The 22,106-nt window shown below is 42.8% G+C and overlaps 1 protein-coding gene and 1 long non-coding RNA gene across 4 annotated transcripts in view; one reads left to right on the top strand and one right to left on the bottom strand.

Annotated features, from left to right (window-relative positions):
* Nucleotides 1-12,348, bottom strand: part of RCL1 (RNA terminal phosphate cyclase like 1) — a 32,767-nt gene extending 20,419 nt beyond the window's left edge. Inside the window, exons 1-4 of one of the 2 annotated variants that reach the window (XM_062599482.1) lie at nt 12,204-12,348; nt 10,238-10,309; nt 9,247-9,422; nt 231-305 (exon numbers count right to left, since the gene is read on the bottom strand). In XM_062599482.1, coding sequence (XP_062455466.1) covers nt 231-305; nt 9,247-9,422; nt 10,238-10,309; nt 12,204-12,339 — 459 coding nt within the window. In that variant the 5' untranslated portion in view covers nt 12,340-12,348. Of the gene's footprint in view, nt 1-230; nt 306-9,246; nt 9,423-10,237; nt 10,310-10,401; nt 10,468-12,203 lie in introns of those variants that run through there. The other variant, XM_062599483.1, reaches the window with a different exon arrangement.
* Nucleotides 12,349-12,543: 195 nt separating this feature from the next.
* Nucleotides 12,544-19,710, top strand: LOC134153675 (uncharacterized). Of its 2 annotated transcripts, none has more exons than XR_009961196.1 (4): nt 12,544-12,705; nt 14,108-14,356; nt 14,974-15,053; nt 19,588-19,710. It is a non-coding gene; the product is annotated as an uncharacterized LOC134153675 (long non-coding RNA). The 2 variants fall into 2 exon arrangements; XR_009961197.1 differs by lacking the exon at nt 19,588-19,710 and adding an exon at nt 19,501-19,551.
* The last annotated feature ends 2,396 nt before the right edge of the window (nt 19,711-22,106 follow it).

The raw sequence follows: 22,106 nt of genomic DNA, 5'->3' as shown, positions 1-22,106 counted from the left end.
ACCAAAGCTTCTGCATGTCTTATTTACATTGTACCTTAAATCTAAATATTGTGTGGCTAATATGCCATTTAAAACAGGTCAAAAACAAGAGGTAATTTTAGAAATGTATGCAGTTAAGGTTAGAGATCTCCCAGAGATATCTAAGGCCAGCAAGCATATAGACCTGTGTGAAACAGAGAAAAGTATCATTTAAACTACACCAGAAAAGAAAGAAAGAAGTTTTTTTTTACCTTGATTTCCAGACTTTCACTGTCAATTCCAAATTTTCTTAGCAGAGGTAGAGCTGTTGCCTTAAGGACATCAACCTGTGAAATACAAAATTAAAAAAAAGAGAAAAGACTCTTTATTTAAAGTTACATAAGTCAGTAATTTAAAAACCCTTGAATTATGAGGTGCCTAACAGGGATAAGGCTTTCCCAGACTTGGTATCCTATGAGCAGACATGGGAGTGCAGCAGGAAAAGCTTCAACTACTCTTAGATTACCATAGGATCACATTACTCACAAATTTTGCCAAAACAAACTACTGGGAGTCAAAATTTCCTCCTCTGGATTTCTTCTGCAGTCTGATCCATATTTTTGTTATGCTTCAGCTAAGACAGTTAATTTTGTTTCTCTGAACACAGTAATTGAAAAAAAAATTGTTGTGCTTTATAAAAATTCTTGATCAATCCTAATCTCTGAGGAGCTGAAAAAACCTCCGCATTTTGGAGTAGGGCCTTGAGTTGGCTTTGATCTTTGTGTCCAGAACTCAATCTTGGCAGTTTTTGAGAAACAGGAGTCTCCAAGTAATTTTTGTTGACAGAAAAACTTGGTTAATTGTGTGGCAAATTATCCATGTATTCTCTCTGAGCTGGATGCCTGCCAAATCTAGGTCTGAGCAGGACTCTCCCTGAAATTGCTATTCCTGGTTGCCAAACTAAGACATCAACGACCTCCCTTTGACAGGCGCCTTCTTCCTTCTACTAACATTTTAATAGCGTTGCTGAAGGAGACAGAAATGGTTTTAGCAATAACACAGGGAATTACCAGAGATAAGCAGCTGGGAAGAGATGGGACCAGGACAGCATGACTAAAGATGAACTAAAATTCAGATGGAGAAGGAAATGGGCATGCAGTAGCTGGTGGCAAAGGAGGCAAAAAAGAACATTCTCCTTTCCACAGCTTCAACTAGAACCCAATAATCTTGAGTTACACTCTCTCTGCAATACGATGCAAGCCACTGAAGTACTAGCATGTATCTTATCTACAAAGCTGTGAACAACCTGTTAAGAACAACCTGAACTGCTATAAGCCTATGCTGCAGTTCTCATGCTTCAAATCCTGCTGGCCACCATACTTTCTGCTTTTTCAGAGCACAGGGTAGGTGTGTGTATTTTCAAACGGTAGTGCGAGCTACCATTTGTAGTATCAACACTTCAATGTTCTCGTTAAATACTCTACCTCATGGATTTTTTCTTTTTCTTTTTTTAATTAGGAAACACCAGGTGTGGTCATGCTACCTTCATTCAGCCTCTCAGCAGTATTCACTCATCACAGTTAGATTTGATTTTTAGAGCATAAGCCTTTAATAATATGCATGTAGACAAACACAGACACAAGTAAGTACCATTGGCAAAAGTTCTGGAATTCTGACAAGTAAATCTATTTCATATAAGAATTGCTATTTCTCCCTCTTTGTTATGTAAAAGCATACACTAGTTAAGAGAATAGTTTCACCATGCAAGTTAGAAACTCCTTTCCCCTCCTCCATTTCCACTTTTGCAATCTCTGGACTGAAGTCTGTATCTATGGAAAAGCATGTTATGACTACATTAGGAAACCAGGTCAATTTTGAGTGTGGTTTGTCTGCTTCCAAAAATTTCAACACTTATCAGTCTTTTAGTCCTTAGATGAGTTCCAGGCAAAATGCTCATCAGGCACCAGACAGATGCACAGTAAGAGGCTGTTTCTGTTCCAAATTTACAGCCCTAACAGAGAAGGTAACTGGCTGCATTTGAAGAATGGGAGAAGGCTGCTTTGTTCAACAGACAAGTGGGAGTTCACGTAGAAATGATTTCAAACCTTACCCAAAAATCAGAGGACTGCAGCCGAACTGAGATGCAAACTCTTATTTTCTAGGTTCTTGCCTACCACTCAACCATAAAACCATCCTTCAGCTCTCCTCAGAGAGCAGTTATTCCATCTTCAGAGCTGACATCAAAACACCAAATAGTCTGACATTTTTTCTGTGCTTTCACACAACAGAAGTATACACCACGAGAAATGCCCAAAATTTGATAAGTTACACAGACATTGCTTGTTCAAAGATCAGATTGGTACAAAACCAAACTTTTTTCCTTTAAAGAGATCTACAATTAAAATCTAAAAACATATGAACTTAAACTTCTAGTGGATTGTAGAATCCATTAGCAAGTACAAAGTTACAAAAAACAAACCAGACCCAACAGCAGCTGATTATCCTTTTCCTAGGTAGCTATTCGCCAATTTAGGCAGGTCATCATCACTGCTCAGAACATCATTCACTCATACCATACACATAGCACTATGTTTTGATGGCAGAAAGCTAGATATCTCTTTTGTGTGTTGCACAAACGTGAAACCAGAGTCTAATACGAAAAGACAAAAAGAAAAGCCAAAAAGAAAAGACCCCCGCACACCCTTCCTGGAAATCTGCAGGCATGACCACCTCTTTGAAATGCCTGTACACCAATGCACGCAGCATGGGGAACAAACAGGAGGAGCTGGAGATCTGTGTGCGATCGCAGGGCCATGATCTCACCGCAGTCACAGAGACATGGTGGGATAGCTCACATGACTGCAATGCTGCCATGGATGGCTATGTGCTTTTTAGGAGAGACAGGCCAGGAAGGCGAGGTGGTGGAGTTCCTCTTTATGTGAGAGAGCAACTGGACTGCATCGAGCTCTGCCTAGGCGGGGAGGAGGAGGAGGCAGTCGAGAGCTTATCAAAGGTGAGGATCAAAGGGCAGGCTAGCATGGGGGACACTGTTGTGGGTGTCTACTACAGGCCACCTGACCAGGAAGAGGAAGTTGATGAGGCCTTCTATAGACAGGTGGAAGTAGCCTCACAATCACAGGCCCTGGTGGTCATGGGGGACTTCAACCACCCTGACATCTGCTGGAAGGACAATCCAGCAAGGCACAAACAGTCCAGGAGGCTCCTGCAATGCACTGATGATAACTTCTTGTCACAAATGGTGGAGGAGCCTACGAGGAAGAGTGTCCTGCTGGACCTTGTCCTTACCAACAGAGAGGAACTGTTCAGAGATGTGAAGGTTGGGGGCAGCCTTGGCTGCAGTGACCATGAGATGGTGGAGCTCAGGATCCAGCAGGAAAAAAGTAAAGCAACCAGCAGGATTGCAACCCTGGACTTCAGGAGAGCGGACTTTGAGCTCTTCAGAGACCTACTTGGTGGAGTCTCATGGGTTAAGGCCCTAGAAGAAAGGGAGGTCCAGGAGAGCTGGCTAATATTCAAACTCACTTCCTCCAAGCTCAAGAGTGGTGCATCCCTATGAGTAAGAAGGCAGGAGACCTGCATGGGTGAGCAAGGAGCTCCAGGCCAAATTCAGACAGAAGAAGAAAATACACAGAATGTGGAAGAGGGGACAGGCTACTTGGGAGAATTACAGGAATGCAGTCAGAGTAGGTAGAGATGCTGTGAGGAAGGCTAAGGCCCAGTTGGAATTGAGTCTAGCAAGGGATGTCAAGGACAACAGGAAGGGCTTCTTCAAATACATCAGCAGCAAGAGGAGGACTGGGGAAAATGTGGGCCCGCTACTGAATGGGGCGGGGGCCCTGGTGACAAGGGATACAGAGAAGGCAGAATTACTGAATGCCTTCTCTGCTGCAGTCTTCACTGCTAAGGGCAGCCCTCAGGAATCCTGCAGCCTGGAGGTGAGGAAGAAAGTCTGCAGAAGGGAAGACTTCCCTTTGGTTGAGGAGGAAAGGATTAGAGATCTTCTGGGCAGGCTAGACATCCACAAATCCATGGGCCCAGATGGGATGCACCCACGGGTACTGAGGGAGCTGGTGGATGTTGTTGCCAGGCTGCTCTCCATCATCTTTGAAAGGTCCTGGAGAACTGGAGAGGTGCCTGAGGACTGGAAGAAAGCCAACGTCACTCCAGTCTTCAAGAAGGGCAAGAAGGAGGACACAGGCAACTATAGGCCGGTCAGCCTCACCTCCATCCCTGCTAAGGTGATGGAACAACTCATCCTGGATGTCATCTCAACACATATAGAGGAGAAGAAGGTGATCAGATTAGCCAGCATGGATTCACCAAGGGGAAGTCCTGCTTAACCAACCTGATAGCCTTCTGTGATGGAATGACTAGCTGGGTAAATGAGGGGAGAGCAGTGGATGCTGTGTACCTTGACTTCAGCAAGGCTTTTGACACCATCTCCCAGAACATCTTCCTAGAGAAGCTCAGGAAGTGTGGGTTAGACGAGTGGATAGTGAGGTGGATTGAGAACTGGCCAAATGGCAGAGCTCGGAGGGTCGTCATCAGTGGCACAGAGTCTAGTTGGAGGCCTGTGGCTAGTGGCATCTCCCAGGGCTCAGTACTGGGTCCCATCCTGTTCAACTTCTTCATCAATGACCTGAATGAAGGGACAGAGTGCCTCCTCAGCAAGTTTGCTGATGATTCCAAGCTGGGAGGAGTGACACACCTGAGGGCTGCGCTGCCATTCAGAGAGACCTGGACAGGATGGAGAGCTGGGCGGAGGGGAACCTCCTGAGGTTCAACAAGGGCAAGTGCAGAGTCCTGCACCTAGGGAAAAATAACCCTAGGCACCAGTACAAGCTAGGGGCTGACCTTCTGGAGAGCAGCTCTGCAGAGAAGGACCTGGGAGTGCTGGTGGGTGACAAGTTGACCATGAGCCAGCAATGTGCCCCTGTGGCCAGGAAGGCCAATGGTCTCCTGGGGTGCATTGGTAAGAGTGTTGCCAGCAGGTGGAGGGAGGTGATCCTGCCCCTCTCCTCAGCCCTGGGGAGGCCTCATCTCGAGTACTGTGTCCAGTTGTGGGCTCCCCAGGAGACAAGGCAGACATGGAGCTACTGGAGAGAGTCCAGTGCAGGGCTACAAAGATGATCAGAGGGCTGGAGCATCTGCTCTATGAGGAACGGCTGCGAGAACTGGGCCTGTTCAGCCTGGGGAAGAGAAGCCTGAGGGGGGATCTGATCAATGTGTACAAGTACCTGAAGGGAAGGTGTCAAGGGGATGGGGACAAACTCTCTTCAGTTGTCCCGTGTGACAGGACAAGAGGCAGTGGGCAGAACTTGAACCACAGGAAGTTCTGCCTGACCGTGAGGGGGAATTTCTTCCCTGTGAGAGTGACGGAGCCCTGGCACAGGTTGCCCAGAGAAGTTGTGGAGTCTCCTTCTGTGGAGATCTTCAAGGCCCACCTGGATGCAACCCTGTCTAGCATGTTCTACGTGAGTCTGTCTGAGCAGGGAGGTTGGACTAGATGATCTCCAGAGGTCCCTTCCAACCTTACTGATTCTATGAAACGAAAAGACAAAATGAAAAGACAAAACGAAAAGAAAAAGAAAAGTAGAGAAAACTTATTTTCCTATGATTACAGACAACTGCTGTTCCCAAGCCAAAACTTCATACGCTAGTCTAATGCTAGCATGAAAAGGCATTACAGTTGAAAGTTCCAAGGCAAATTTATAAAAAGTAGCACTCACAAACCCAAACAACATCAAGAACGATTATCCTAAAAAGAAGTTATTATAGTACCAAATATCTGCAGCTTGTCAGAAAAACAACTTGAAAAGAAGGAAAGGAAAATAGGAGTAATCATTTGTGTGCCACTTCCATTCCTTTCAAAAACATGCCTTACAAAGATACTCCCTATCATGCATACTCTTAATACAGAGAGACCCGTAACTACATCAATTCTGTGTGCCAGTCCCACATAGCTTACCCAGAAGCTACACTGGGACAAGTGTCTCTAGTAGTTGCACAGAAAAATGTAAAGTAAATGCAAGCTGCCAGCAAATGGTTCTGTCTGGTACTCCATGTCACATGGAGACCTCCTCCTGACAAACCCAAATGCAAAGTATCATCCCTCTTGCTCATTTAAGATACATTACTCAAATGTACTGTTGCAAACTACAGCAAGTGTATCTTAGCCTACATTTTAGCAGCCCCAGTACACGCCAATTGCTGTTCTCAGTTGTCTTTAATGGCACCAGCTATTAAACTGCTTTTCATTGTACACCATCAGTGGGCAGTGGATACATACACACAGATGCAAACATGAACACATATTCTTTTTATACTCCAGGAGCCCTCAGCCTGACCTATGCCTCATGGAAATCAGCCAAAGTCTTTCCTGCCTTTTGAAAGGCAAGTTTGAAACTTCCTGCAAGTTGCCTTTTGGAAAGAGCTTTCCTCTCCCCTTGACCACTTCTACTATCTCCACTGCAGAAGATGTGTCACCTTCCCTCCATCCTCCTGACAAGGGCTCGCTTGCTATGAGCAACCTCAAGCCCTCAATGCAGCAATCATATCCAACAGATGTTTTTAAGGCTCTCTTCAGAGGAGTAAAGGAGAGCAGATTTCAGAAAGTCCAGTTAGTCAAGCCATCATGATGAAAAGGTCCCATCCTTCTGGCCAAACACACATTCCTGCTGCTTAGTCTGCAGATGCCTTCACAAGCAAGCGCAGGGGGCACTTCCCTGTCATCCTGCCAGTTAGTGAAACTGGCTTAGAAGAGGCTCTGAAAAGCACCAAAATATTGGAGGAAGCAGGATTATGTGGCTGAGGAGAAGAAGATGGGAGACAGATGTTCTCCTTCTACCAATGGGGTGCTTTGTGAGCTCATACATGTACATGTGTTGGTATTGATAAATGTATATATACATATATCTATATGAAGCTGTACATTTAGCATCTTTCTGCAGGTGACAGACACACCGAATGCACTTATGCAAGGAGACTTTCTCCACAGTTTATTTGGCTGCTCAAAAAAGATACATTTACAGAGGGAACAAAAGAAAAACTTCACCACTGCAGAAAGATGTATGTCTTGCCCATGGCACCTGCTGAGTTGAGATGGAGAGATTCTCACACAAAGAGCAGCAGAGAAAATGCCTTGTCTATTTTAAACTAGCCACAAGATACTAACTTTAGTCTGCCTTCCCTCCTTTTCCCTACAAAAGCCAGATGGCATGTAGATGGATGGACAAATTTCAGCATCCTTTTTTCAGGCAAGTGTAAATAACAAGTTTTGACCCACATTTTCTAAATGCTATCTGCTCACAGAAGAATAAAAAGTCCTGATCAATTTAAAACTAACTTTACATTTACTTGATAAGATTTAAATTTGTGCTTAAGGTCTCAATAACCTGCAGAGTCACATAGATTTCCCTATAGGGAGTTTGGGACTTTCTCTTGTTTTTCCTGTTTTTTCCTCTCCTCATTATAATAGCTGAACTACTATAAAACCTTGTCTAAAATTCTTTGAAAGTAGTTTATCAGGGTAAATTGGGTTTAATGTTTGTTTATTCAGGCCAGTTAAACAGACAGTAGCCAGGTTTATACTATTTGAGGAATCAGTATCAAGCTATTGCCACTCAACAAGTTACTACACACCAGGACAGCCACTGTAACTAGAACTGTGCTTCTATAGCATAGTGAGCATTAAGATATACCTTGCTGGCACAGAGATCTGTCACCACGTGACTGCATTTGATGTGTACATGCCCTGGCTAAGCAGCAGGCACGCTGTTCAGTACTGTGACTCAGCTGATATCTGACAACACTCAGCTGATATCCTCCTATGTCTGAGCTTCGGCCAGTGCAAGCCTTCTTCAAGGAATAACTGCCTCAGATTCTTGTGCCCAATTCACCTACAATTGTTTAATCTCTATTGGTCCAAGTAAATAATATCTGAAAAAGAATGATTTCCAGACTGAAGACTAAACTGCTTAGATGTGTATCCAAACTTACTTGAATGCAACATTCAAGTTGGACGGCTCTTCCTCTGCATTCTTCATGGAAGACTCTCTCCACTGTGGTTAAGAGATGCAGCCAACCAAAGAGACTGCTTTGATTCTTACTATTTACCATTTCTATCAAGTATCTTAATTATGGTGACTGAAAGATTAGAGAAACACATACTTTTCATTTTACTTTGTTCTTTTTTTTAACCTCCTTTTTGACAGCACTGTGCATTGTTGACAGCACTTCAATTACCCTTTGGCTCATGTGGGTGTTTCACAGAGCCACAGGGGAGAGAACACATTTTTTAAAAATGACAAGAAAGAGTAGTTGAAAAGCCATAAATATCAGCAGGACTCAGAGGTTGGTCTAATACTGCTGTTATACCTAATAGTATTTATTATCATTTTAAAATGGTTAAACTTTCAGATGACAGTGTTCCTTTAATCTACTCAGAAGAAAATAGACAGTCTCCAATCACCATTTGAAAGCTAAACAGCAGTGCTCTTCTCCAAATGATATTACTTTAAAGGGTGAAAAAAGTAACCAAGGCCTAACCATTACTTCAGTGTTTTAACACTACGTTACCCATAGCTTGTATTTGTAACAAGACTGTTAAAAACACACCAAGGATTTTAAGTCCTCACTAGCAGAATTCAAGGAAAACATGGCTAATTTCATAGTCATTTGATCTAGTACATGTTTCAGCTTCCTTCTGAAGAGATGGTTCTCCTTCTGCAAGCTGTTTGTAACCCGAAAGCAGCTAGGTAAATTACATGCAGGATTTCTGCTACTATAATTTCATTATCATCACGTGACTTTTATTTCTAACAGAAGGCTTCAAAGTATTTGGTACTCTGCATCTACAATAAGGAAGAATTCCTTCCTTGCTTCACTAAATTTTATAGACAATTTCCTCTTTTTACAGTAAAAAAAATGTGGGAATAGGGGAATAACACATCTAAATTTTAAGAGAACAGAAGAAGCAAAGCCAGGGCCTCACATCACATTTACAGGGCGTTTCCAATGAATCAAAGAAAAGCTGCCCAAAACTGAATGTCAAAATATGGATTACAAACTACAGTGTGGAGTATGAAGCTGAAGGGGAACATATCAGAAGATGCTTGTTTGATTCAGAGTTTGCTGGCTCATGCAATAATACTAGACACTTCTTGCTACGAGAAATTATAAAAGGTTTTGCAGACATTCTTTTTTAAATGGAAATGAAGAAGAAAAATAAAATCCCATTTGGTTACTTAATAAATTTGCATTACTTACTGAAGGATCTACTTGATCGTTTGTTACTCCTCTCAGGACAATTTTTAAAGGGTGTTTCATGAAAGGTGCCAGGCAGAGCAGACTTTCCAAATAATAGCCAATACTGCGACTGGGGCTGCAGTCATGTTCCAGTGAACCTCCATACAAAAGACCAGGCTGATAATATAAGGTTGTACCTGGGGGAAGATAAGAAGTGAGAAAGTCATATCAGAGCATTGTCATCACACTAGCCATGACCATAGCATAAAACCGCTTTGCAGTGATGGGTACCAGCAAATTCGAGAGGAAACACTGTATGAGGCAGGTAGCACTTCTAGTACACTTCTTCCAGTGTCTACAGTGCACAGACAGACCACAGCACACGTCTGGCTGCCTTGCACATCATTGCCCTCCTTTTACTTTCCTCCTAGTAAATGAAGGATCCTTCAATCATCCCCAAAAACACTTATGGAGGCAACTACTATCCTTCTACAGCAGCCAAATCTTTACCAGACCAACAGGTCACTGCCACCCTAGCGTATCTAATGGTAGGTCATCTACTTTACTGACCCTGCAAAATCCTTAGAAGTCTCTGCAACAACACACAGAGAACAAGAACCTGCTGATGCATCTCCATGGAAAGCTTCACCCTCCAAATAACTCCTCTTCTGAGCATGACTAGGCAAGCACAAACCTTGCCTGCTACAAAAACCCCTTCTAGTTCATAAGGATCTTACCCCACCATGAAATCCTGAATACCAAACAAAATACAAAACCTGAAACTCGTGAACAATGTGTTTTCCTTGACTAACTGCATTATGGTGGAACACAGCTCTTCTCACCTATGATCTATCACTACAGAACTTCTCAGTCTGATTAGTCTGCTTGGTCTTTGGCACTAGGTTATCTAAAAACTTAGCCCTGGCAAACCAAAATTTCTTTTTCACTGTAGCAAGTGTAGCATATACCTGTGGCAAACAGTTATATGGGAAGAGGAGAAGGAAGAACTCACCTGTTTGGTTTATTTCAATTCTAGAGCCATTGGTCACTTTGTCAATGAGGCGAATAAAACTGGCTTCAAAATCTGAGGAAGAAAAAAAAAAGGGAGAGGATTTTAAATTTCTTTAAATATATCCCTGAAAACAGTAAGAAACTTCAACACACAGCATACTATACCTATACATTTTCCCTTTCCGGTCATTCACAACACTCTAGAAGATGGTAAGGCTACCTTCACTCTTCAGTTTGTTGTAGTACAATCACACAACATGGAAAAAGGCAATTCACTACAAATCCAGAGGCCTAAATTTGAGTATCATGGGCCTCTTAAATCAATGCCAGTGCACCCAGATATGATCACAGGATGACCCACATTGCTCTCCCCTGTATACAGCGAGGTATGAGAGTTGTCACATCTCATCATAGCAGTCTGAGGGGTCACTAAAGCCCAGGCTAAAACCTTTTTTAGTCAGTACAAAGGTCACCTTTGCACATATGCACAAATTCCAGCAAACAGGATTCTGTTTATTTAGGCCTGTGAAGCTAACAGCAGCTTCACATTAATTTTTGCAAAAGTCTTCTTTTAAAAGAAGGTGACATTCAATGTATGGCGTACAGCTGTCCCCAAATCATCATGATGATACCTATCTGCTGACTTCCAAATTTTCCAGAACTGCCAATGAGGTATAGCTCATTGTGCTATAGCAGCTTGTGTGAAATTCATTACTAAGTTCCTCCTGCTCGTGTGGATTCTCTCAGAGCCATGGGAAAGAGACAAACATGAAAATAAGGAATGTTAGTATTCTAGTATTTAGGTATTCCAAGTTTGCAGACACTGAGTATCAGACAAAATACTATTCAAATATAATTCAAAAATCAGTCAATTTTAAGAAACAACAGCACCTGCATAATTGTCAGCTGGTTGCACAACTTCATTAGCACTAACGCTACATTATGCTAACATAGCAAGCAGTAATCAGATTTTTATTTCTACATTTTTCATAAATTAGAGTTCGTGAATAAACATTTGCACAGTATGCTTGATGCCCAGATAGGCAGTGCTAGTTCTGCCCTCCGTTGTGATAACTTCTATACTCAACTTTACATGATAGTCCTGGAATCACCTCCAGTGGAAAAATCCATCCTCGCAAAGAGCTGCTACCCTCTCGGAGGACAAACTCTTACAAAAGTTTTGTGTGCAAAGGCTCCAGTCATGAAAAGCAGAGAGCACTGCGTTGAGAGCATCAACACCAATCAGGGTTTGTTACTGTGTTTTTCCTGCTATGATCTGTTTGCATTTTTGCTTGGAAAAGATAACACAAACACCTATTAAAAAAAAAAAAAAAAAGACAAAAACTACTACCTTCATCACAACCCAACCCTCCATGGTAGCAATAAATACTTCGGGTCTTGGTAAATGTTAAGCCAAGTACACAGGAGCGCTTTGCAAGTTTAACAGGAGAATTTCTAGCGATAAACTGACGCCTTCCGAGCAGCAGGTGGGAGCGCTGCTCTCGGCCTCGCACCTCGCCCAAAGAGGAGCTACAGGTCGTGTCCGGGGTCGCGGCCCCTCCGTCCCGTCCCGGCCACGGCGCTGACCAGCCACCGCTTACCACCAGCCGCCGGGGCACCCGCGGCCGCTACCTTCGCTGCAGACCGAGAAGGAAATCCAAGGGCAAAGCGCGAGCCGCTGACACCGCTGCGGCTTCGCCTCCCGCCGCCCTGCGCGCTCCGGCGCTCGCCGGCAGCGAAGCGCCCGGCGCGGCGGCGGCGGCACGGACCGCCCGGCCCCTCGAGGGCGGCCCGGCCCGCTCGCCCCGGCTCCCGCGGCTCTGCCCTCCCCGCCGCTCCTCCGCGCTCCTGCAGCCGCCCGGCGGCGGGCGCGTTTCGGGAAGCGCGGCGGGCGGTTCCCCCTTCCCGGCGTTGCCCAGCCGAGCGCGCTGCCGCCGCCGCCGCCGGTGCCGGTGCCGCACGCTCACCGCGGAGCCCGGGGTCCTCCTCCCGGGCGCGGATCTTGCGGATCTTCAGCGGGCGCCCGCTCAGCGTGGACAGCACCAGGCGCTGCCGCAGGAAGTTGCAGCCCGCGTAGCTCAGGCACTGCGAGCGCCCCGACATGTTGCTGCCGCCGCCGCCGCCGCCGCCCGCCGAGCCCGGCGCGCCCACGTGGTTGGGAACAGGAAGCGCCGCGCGCCGCCGCGCGGGGGTCACAGGGCAAAGGGGGCGGGGCCGCGGCGGCCGTTGGGCGGGGCGGCGGGCGCGCGAGGGGCGGCCGTTAGGCAGCGGCCGTTGCGCGGTGCGGCGCGCGGGCGAGGGGCGGCGGCGGCGGCGGCGGCCGCAGCCGGAGCCGCGCCCGTGTCGCCTTTCCGGTAACGGCGGAGGCGGCCAGGGGCGAGGGGAGAGCCCCGGCGAGGTAAATCCCTGAGGCGTGAGCAGCATTGCTTCCCCAGGGGTGGCTTCTTGGCCGTAGCAGTGACAGCGAAGGTAGGAACAGTGGAAACAACCTGTTGAATGTCAGTTAGCTGCAGCTTGAATGCAGTGGTGATACGGGTACATCGCCAGGTGACTGAATCTTCAGTATGATCACAGCCAAGCTATGAAGTATGTAGTCATTCGTCCCAAAAAGCATTGCACTTGTTTTTCTCGACGCTGTTTGCCGTTGTTACGGCTGCTGCTACCTGTGCTGGACTTTGCACTCTTGCCTGGTGCAGTGACAGCCTGAGCCCAGCTGTGAACGAGCACGGAGCGGCGGAGTGGCCGCTGCCCAACCACGTTGTCCAGGCCCTTAGGGAGGCAATGCCTGCCACCTCTGCAGCTGTGCCGCTGCGTACTGCTCCACATGCTGATAGCGGTGGGCTTGTAGTGACACTCTCATGTCCCTGCTTTCTTGTGATACCTTACCAATGATGAACACAGCTTTGCCTGCATACTGATACTTAAATTGTAGTTATGGCCTCTTAGCTTGTGTTCTGTATATGTTTATTTTGTTATTGAAGCTTTGTATTTATCTGTTACATGGCTTGTTCAGTGCTGTTATGTGATGCTTTATTTCTAACAATTTAACTTCTCTGGGATATTTGAGTTCTGTGTTTATTGACAGGTAAATAGTTAAATCCTGAATGTAGTGTGATACAAGCTCGTGATACTCTTCCCTAAATATGACTAAATTAGTTTCTCAGGACATCTTTCTTCGGACTTTTTTTTTTCGGTAATTTATTTCTGGCTGTCTTGTTCAGATGAAATATTATATTGGGTAAAGGAAAATTAAGCAGGGATACCAGCTTCAGGCTCTGCACTTGGAAGAACTGGATCTGATTTCTGATCTGTCCAAGATGTTCCCTTAACTATAGCGGCAGAGTCCAACTTCCCTTGCGTAAGAGGCCGAGGGAAGCTTTCAGTCTGTGTTTTATGAGACACGTGAATTACAATAAAGGTAACAGAGTTAATTGCTAGACTACATTATGTGTACAGAGAAAAAATTTCTTATGTTATACAAGAGAAAAAAAGGGGTAAGAGTGATCTCCACTGAATGTTTTCTACAAATCCAGTCCATTTTGTTTCTCTCAAGCATAATCTCTGTAGCTTTCTTTCATTATAAATGGAGCGTTTGATATCTTTGGTCACATCTCATCCCTGGTTAAATACAATTTGTAGGCTTCTGTGAACAAGAACAGATTATTGTGAGGGAACAGCAAGAGCAGGGCTGCTGCTCAAGGGAGGGTGAACCAGGGGCTGAGAGTGACCACAGCAGCACAGGGAAGGCAGTGCCCTCACTGGTCAGGGTGTAGCCCTATAGCATCTGAACAGGGTGAACAGAGCAGGGTGCTTATGATAGGCCCCACAGATAGTCTCCCCCAGACAAGGAAAAATAATCTGTCAAGTACAGGGTCCATCCAGCAGGATCAGACAGGCACAGTGGGAAGCGGAGCCAGAGACAAGGCCATGATACAAGACTGAGGTGTCCATCCAGGAGCCAGGACAAGAGACAAGCTGCCTACAAGCCCACCCAGGAGGCAGGACTGGAAATAGGTACACCTACCTCACAGCTCGGGTAAGGACTGAAGGCTCAGACCTGAGCTTAAACAGAGCTCCTTGGCCCACGGACAGCGAACTTGGATGAAAAGTCCCAGGTGAGGTAAGTGGGGGCATTGAGGCCTTCCAGCTCAGTTAGGGCCCTGACAGTCATCCTCAATGCATTATCTCTAATCCAAAACAATGACAATCTGACAGTCACCTCTAATACAAGAAACACTAGCTTCTTACTCTAGGAATCAGTCGCACTCTCAGCAATTAGAGCCAAACAAAATTCATCCCTGATCGTATCAATGGATGCATTGTACTCATCTAGCATTACAAGGGAATGGATAAAGGCCACTTTTTATTTATTTCTACTGTACACGGTACTGCTATTCCTCATTCTCTCCTAATTTCTCTGTATGATTATTCTTTTACAGAGAAGTCCTGCTGAATGTAAGGCATTTCTATAAAACGTAGCTATGTTCTAGGTAAATCTTAAGTTGCATCTATGCCTTAGCATCCTCTAGGCATATACAGCTGCTCAAAAGATACACTCAGAGAGGAAAACATCAAAAAGGGTTTTAAATTTCATAATACTACTTGAATATTTGACTAAATGAAAGGTGAAATAGCCCCTGAATAGCTTCTGAACTGAAGCAGCTCTGTGTGTTTAGTATCCTTGTAGCACAGAACAAAAAAGGAGCTCATACTTCACTTTATTTTTTTTTGGTGAAGGACCACATGCTGTGAGACGACACAGTCTGGAACAGAAAAGGACTGATACTTTCCATAAAACCTGATACTGCTTTTTCTGAGTAAGTTGTTTTCCAGAGACTACTTTTTTTCCCCCATGACAGAGATTCTTTGTAGCAACTATGATTAGACTGCCTGTTGTTAGCTGCTTGCTGGCAAAGCTTTTGTGATTAGTGTGCATAGGGGTCGTTTGTATGTTTGATAACCAACCTCCAAGCTACCTTTAGTGATACATGTTACAGTTTGGCTAGTATGGTCCTCAGAAGAATTTTTTTGCCTTTAGTAGCAGCCACAGAAACTGCATTGCAGCTTCTGTGGAAACAGTGTAAGTAGAGTTATCTGCCTGCTAAGTTTAATGTGAAATGAAAAATGTCAAATGTTATTTTACAACTGGATGATCACTCTGAATCTTGCAGTAAACGCTTATCCTAAATCACAGATTTGTCTATGAATGAACACATTGTCATAGTTTTAAAAAGGAACTCTTCTATATTTTAACTAAAAGTTAAAATGTAAGTTTAACACTTAGGTATAAGCCCTATTTTATTCCTAACCACTGCATTTTTTTTCACGCATCTGCATTTATTTTTTCCTGCTTTGTTTCAGATTGCAGGTAAAATAGTGCCTCTGAATCATACTGACAATGGTTAATGATGGGCCAGTCACGGTTTCGCTTGTCTCTAAGCTGCTGTGGTAGATGAAAGCACAGGAAAAGTTTGAAATTCGATTTCTGTGGTGTTAATCTTTCCTTCTGTCCTTTATGTTGGCTCCAGCTAGGAACCACTTTTCACCTGCTTAGTCACACATTCATCATTGTAGTAAGGAGCACTGCAAGGTTACTGTCACCGGGACATCATAGTAGTCACTCAGCAAGGACTTTCATCTGTCTCACAAGGTCTTTTTGAAATAAAATCAATATTATATGTGCACAGGCTTTTAAGTAGTGAGAATCCACATCAGATAATTGGTGCTAACTCATGAGAGCCTCACAAGCTATTCACATCCCCTATAATACACTTATTTCCACAAGAAGGGTGAAGAAAAGCTGCTGCTACCAACTCCCCACCAAGGGGTTGGTACTGGGGCCAGTCTTCTTTGACTTACCATCAATGACCTGGATGAAGGGACCGCGTGCCTGCTCAGCAAGTTTGCTGATGATAGGGAGAGGGAGAGTAGGTGGGTCTTTCAAAGCTTAGTTAGGAGAGCAGGAGCAGTGTGGAATGTATTTGCTGAGTAGGGAGAGGCAGGCTGAAGATTGGAGAAAGTAGTAGAGGGGTCAGATGATCATTACTTGAACCGATGGCCTGACTTTGTGAAGTTCCTAAGAGGCGGTGGGGAGGCTCCCTGGCAATCTACTTGTGAGAAAAGTGTAAGCAATGTAGGGAAAGAGTCCCTCTTCTCTTTAGAAAAAAGTAACTCCCTAGCTGGGAGCAGGGAAGGGAGAACAGAAAGTTCCTACTGAGAAAGACTGTTGGCCAAAACACAAGAGGTGGCAGGTGCAAGTATAAGCGTGTATATTGTCTCAATACACTGTCTGTAAGGCTATGGAAGGCTAACAGCACTGTCAGAAATGTAAGTGCTAGGTACTAAAGGAATGTCTCCGCTTATATTTTGAGGCATTGCTAGAGGGCTTTCATCTTCCCATATCCCCAAATCTACAGGGGCATGACTAGATCTAAAGGAACACAACTGATTTAGCTGTTAGTTAAAAACATCAGAAAACCTCCTTCTTGCTTTACCTTTTACCTCAAGGAAATGGATATGCATTATCAGTGCAAAGATGGGATGATGGTGCATATGGAACTGATAAACAAGCCACTTGGTAAACTTGGGTTTATTAAAATAAGGGTCCTCTGATGCAAAATCAGTTTAATTACCCCAACCACAGCTGGTCAGGGAGCTTCTTGCATTCAAGATCTCAGTCTTCCAGGTATTAGAGCAGTTGCTTAATAGAATCAAATATATGAGATGGACTTGGAATGGGAATGTTTATGGAGAGGCAACTCAAGCCTTGAAGCAAAGTTAATTTTCAAAAGTATCCTGTAAAACCATCCCCCTGCCGAAAAAAAGATAGAGCTTTTCATAACTGAAAAGGTCTTACCTGTAAATCTTGTCAGTAGGAGCATGGCAATTTCACTTTAAAACTGGAATGTACCATCTGGTAATGTCAAGACACTTCAAGATTCCTTATACATACGTTCTCAGTAGCAATATATTCTCTGCTCAGTTTATCTCCAATTGCATTTGCCTCTGATGAGTTCAAGCAACTGAAATAACTCTCTTTACTGTTGATTAGTTTAATTAACTGCTGCAGTTCACCCTCAAGATAAATGTTTTGCAAACTACCAATAGGAATACTAATAAATGCCAACTTTGATCTTCTTGACCAAACACCTGTCCCATGTGTTGTGCGCTCTGTATGTAGTCACACAATTCTCTTCCCAAGGCTGTTTGTTCCAATATCATAAACAAGGGCAAAACCCCAAACCTTGGTCTGACTGCATTACAACTTCTACGAGGATGGTGATGCAAAGCACGCAAAAGCAACAAACTGACAGGAAGAAAGAGCTTTCCTTATGGCTCAGATGTGATGCTAGTTTTGCAAAATGTGCTCATCTCTGTGAATGCTTTTTTTGGGTCAAAGATGCAAAGGGATGCACCTTCTTCCAGTAAGCTTAAGAGTTAACCTAGACTGTAAAATGTGATCTTTTGGATCAACTGAGAACAGAAAAGATAAGATTTAGAGACTGCCATTTGAGCTTTTTAAATACTTGGAGCCATGCTATAAGCCAAACTGTAGTGATATATATTGTTCTTTATGCAATCTGTCATATGGCTGCATTCTAGTTGGCAGCTGGACAGTATATGACACAAGCACGAAAGCTAGTGAGTCTGATAATCATCATTATGATTATCATCAGGTGTAAATTCTTGCAGAAAGATGAGAATTAATCAGATTTAATGATTAGAATGACCTGTCACAGTGTTCTTTATGTTCTGTGCATGTATGAGAGAATCTGAAACTCAGGGATGCCTAATCTTTTCTAAAAATGTTTAAAATTACTGCAGTGGCTTGTCTCCTCTGCTTTTTCCAAAAGAGAGACTATGATTTGTTTATGCATTTATTCTCTCTTCCTTCCTCTTGCTTTTGTGCTCAGCAGTGCCTGTTAAATAAAAATTCTATATTCTCTCACATTTTGCTTGAAGAAAAGTCCAACTCCTTCTCAATAACTCTAACACCAATCTCTGCAATATAAGAAGAAATCTTTCTTGTCCTGCATCTGAGATGGGGCATTTCTAGGAGTTAATGAGGAACAGCTGTCATTAGGTCTTGTCCTGGTTCCTTATATAGGAAATGCAGGTGCTTGAGGTACTCTGAGCAAGTAACCTCTTGCATCTAGGGTTGGCTGTTTTATTTTTGTCAATTTGCTATCATGCTGGTGAGGGAGAGCGACTTTACTATTACTGAGTAAAGATCAGCTACTTGTAACCTGGAAGTGAAAGAATCTGGGATACTTTCTCCCTCTTCAACAAACCTTCAGGAATATTTTTTTCTTAAAGCTGTTACGTTGTTTCTTGAATTGGTACTGTTATTTACTTTATAAATAAATGCTAAAACTATAGGTTTTTATTCTTTACAGCTTACAGCATATTATTTTGCCACACCATTAAATTGTGTTGTATGGTTAAAATTAGCAGTAACCCCTATGGGCCAACTAACATTGTAAATCACTGTATATCAGTTATTTGCAGTGTATGAGAAGACAACTAAGTAATCACAGTGTAAGGCTGAGGAACAGCTTACCTTTATTTATATTTTGTAGACCTGTAGTCTGCTATATGTGAAATGACTAGGAATTTTTACTGTTAAACAAGTGCAATATCTCATAAAGGTGGCTTTGTAACTGCACTTAAAAGTATCTCTGTGCTATAAGTTCATATTCTGATGTACCAAAATCAGTATATGGTTTTGATTTATTTTGTAGAACTCTGTAATTTGTCTATACTTAACTTGAGATCATTGCATGAAGGTTTGAGGTTTTGTGGGCAAAAAGTAGTAGCTCTGACAGTCTTAAAATCTCTGGCTAAAGCAAGCTGCTTAGAGCTGGACAACTAGTTAAAAAAGAACAAACAAACAAAAAGCAGAGATGTATTTGTAATTCTGAGGAGGCTATTGAAAAAAATCAGTTGCTTGTAGCAACAAAACTTTTTCTGTAAGCCTAAAATAGAACTCATTTTGATACAGTACATAACTAGAATACTATTACATTATTTTTAACCTTTTCCTTTCTTTTTCTTTTTCCCTTATTTTTTTTTTTAATTTTGTAAATCTCTTTTCAATATTGCTAGGCAGGTCAACAGCTCTGAGGAGCTTACAATGAACCATTATTTTTTATGAAACTGAAATCTGTTTCAATTACATGTCTATTATCTAGATGATGGCTTATTTTTCTATAATAATATATATTATATTATCATAGGAATATAATATAATGTTATATTTTTCAGAAAATTTGTTCCTGGGTGTGTGTTGAAGCGCTGATGGCCTCTCTGTCTACAATATGTATTATTACTTTCCCTAAATTATCTCTACAGGCAGTGAAGAATAATTGGGATCTCACGATGCTATACTGAAACAGTTCATCCTTTGTGATAGTTAACAACCACAACTTCCATGAATAAATTACAGCTTTAAATGGAGTTATAATGGAAAGGAAAAGGCCCGTCATCATATCATACAAACTCTATTAAGAGATATAAATTTGATGCAGATACTCTCCTTTAAGTTTGGTACATTGTAATTTTATTGTTGTGATATTTAAACTTTACATCATCTATTTAACTGTCTGGATAGTCGTGTCTTTTGAAGTAGGTAGCAAACGATGCTAGCTGTAAAGTATATTGAATCAATGCTTGAGAATTTGAGGAAAGTTTTATGTAGGAATTTTTGTCTAAATGTTTAAAATTATTACTAGGTAGGTAAGGAGTATTCTGACTAAAAATTTTGAGGTTCGGTATGAAAAACATGTATATACTAGTGCAAATTGCTAAGCTACAGTCACATGTGTCTCCACATGTGTACTAATTATTGCTCTGTGATCTTTTTAGGAACACTTGAGTAATATGGCCTTATGTACCTATAGCAAGAAACTCTAGGGAAGGAAAAAAGGAAAGGAAATCTTGGTCAGCAGAAAAAAATCAGGAAAGATGTAAGAAAAAACAAATTTTTACAATGAATGGATTGCAGTTTGTCTTGAACTAAGATATGCTCAAGGTAAATCATCTGCCCACAGCAAGTTAAGGTTTAAGTCAATTTCCCCAAACTATAAATTGATGATAAGATAATCCTGAGAATCTGTGCATTTCCCAGTTAAAAGTACTGAATTCTCTTGATTTTTTTCCCCTCAGTTCTCTAATAAGCCTATGAGCCATTCCTTTTAAAAGGAGACTAAAGTGTGTAGCTTTGAAATTTGAAAAAAATACATTCTTACCAAGTTCATAGTATCAAAAAAGTGGGAATAAGAGGTATGGCCTTCATGTAGTTGACATTCACAAATTATGATATTCTGAGCATTGTTGTAGGCAGAGATAATAAGGTCTTGTCTAAATACTTTGGGATTATGTATGTACATATTTATTTTACAAATTAATAGCTAGGCCTTCATCAGCATCTCAGCTGGACCTGTTACTACTGACTGTGCTATATTTCCAGGATGATACAAAAGGAGTGAATTGTACAGGCTAGAGGAGTCTTTAAAGCCTCTGAAACACAGAACAATCTAATTCTATCCAAAGAGATTAATGGAGAGAAAGTCGTTATTGTTCTGAAAAGCTCCTTGAAATGAGGAAATGAGGTAAAGCACTTTTAAATGAGATGAAGGCCCTCTCTCTCTACAATTATATGCACTTGTCTTAACACTGCACTGTAACATTTTTATAGCAAACCCATGAGAATAGAAGGGGCTGTGAAGTGTTATGAATCATCACAGCAGAAAGATGTTTCTGTGGTCTGAGTTGAGTGAACCGGTGCTGTCAATGTCGAGAACCAGAGGTCCAACCATTAGTTTTAATACCACCTGGGGGAGTATCACATGGCCTGTAAAGAAACAAGTTCAGTTACGTAGACAGCAGTCTGGGCTCCAGAGCAAGATTGCTCTGTAGAAGGGAACACAGGCCTGTCTACATTACTGACTTTGAAGCAGATTCTGCCTTACACTTTGGGTGGTGCTCTCTACGAAGTCTCCCAACACCTCTCTGCCCTGGATGCCTGGAAATGTTAGAAGTACGACACTACAAAGGCTGAGACAAACTGCCACACGTGCAGGGAATCCGTGTATGTGGCTATGTCACCTCCACTCTACTTGTAAAGATAATTACACACGTTAAATTTAGTTCAGTATGTCCAGAATGCCTTCCTACAGGTTGACCAGCTCTCTGTATGAGAAGAGATAAAAATGCTCATCGCATATTCCTCAATGTAGAAAGTCTTTGCCAGTTTTTAGATGACTTCTATACCTGTGCAAACCATGCTTTAATAACACTAGGTGTAGCATTACCACATTTAGGGAGAAGCTACTATATACAAGTTGTTCCTGGCATTCAGTGTATTTATGGAACTAGGTTTTTCACAGAGGCTCATAAACTGCAATGGAACAACATTCTCAAGCTGATTTGAGGCTACCACAGACCCCTCCTTGTGTTTGTTTTAGTAGCAGCACGGAGAATTGGGTCAGGGAGATGCTGTTGCTGAAGGTTGCCTTTTTTGAAGAATTTATTTCCAGCTGAATCCGCTCCCTTAATCAGCTTCCTATGCACTACTGCTAGTGCAAGAAAGGAGGTATATATGTGTGGCTGGGGTTAGGAAGATGGATGGGACTTAATGGTATAAAATGGCTATGGAACCACAGCTAATGGTTCAGTCTAAAGAGATAAAGCAACTAAAAGTCTACCTTCAGGCTCAAGAGCACAGTTTGTAAATCATTGCTTTACTTTGCCTGGAGGATAGGAAACAGATGGTGAAGGAAATGTATGATTGATCTCTGTCCTGAGAGAATCAGGGGGGAGAAGGCAGTGGCTTCCTTGTTCTGTGCATGGATGGAGCTGTTAAGTGATGC

Source organism: Rhea pennata, chromosome Z (genome assembly GCF_028389875.1).
Source record: "Rhea pennata isolate bPtePen1 chromosome Z, bPtePen1.pri, whole genome shotgun sequence".
NCBI classification, from domain to species: Eukaryota; Metazoa; Chordata; class Aves; order Rheiformes; family Rheidae; genus Rhea; species Rhea pennata.
This window is presented reverse-complemented; position numbering and strand designations above follow the sequence as displayed.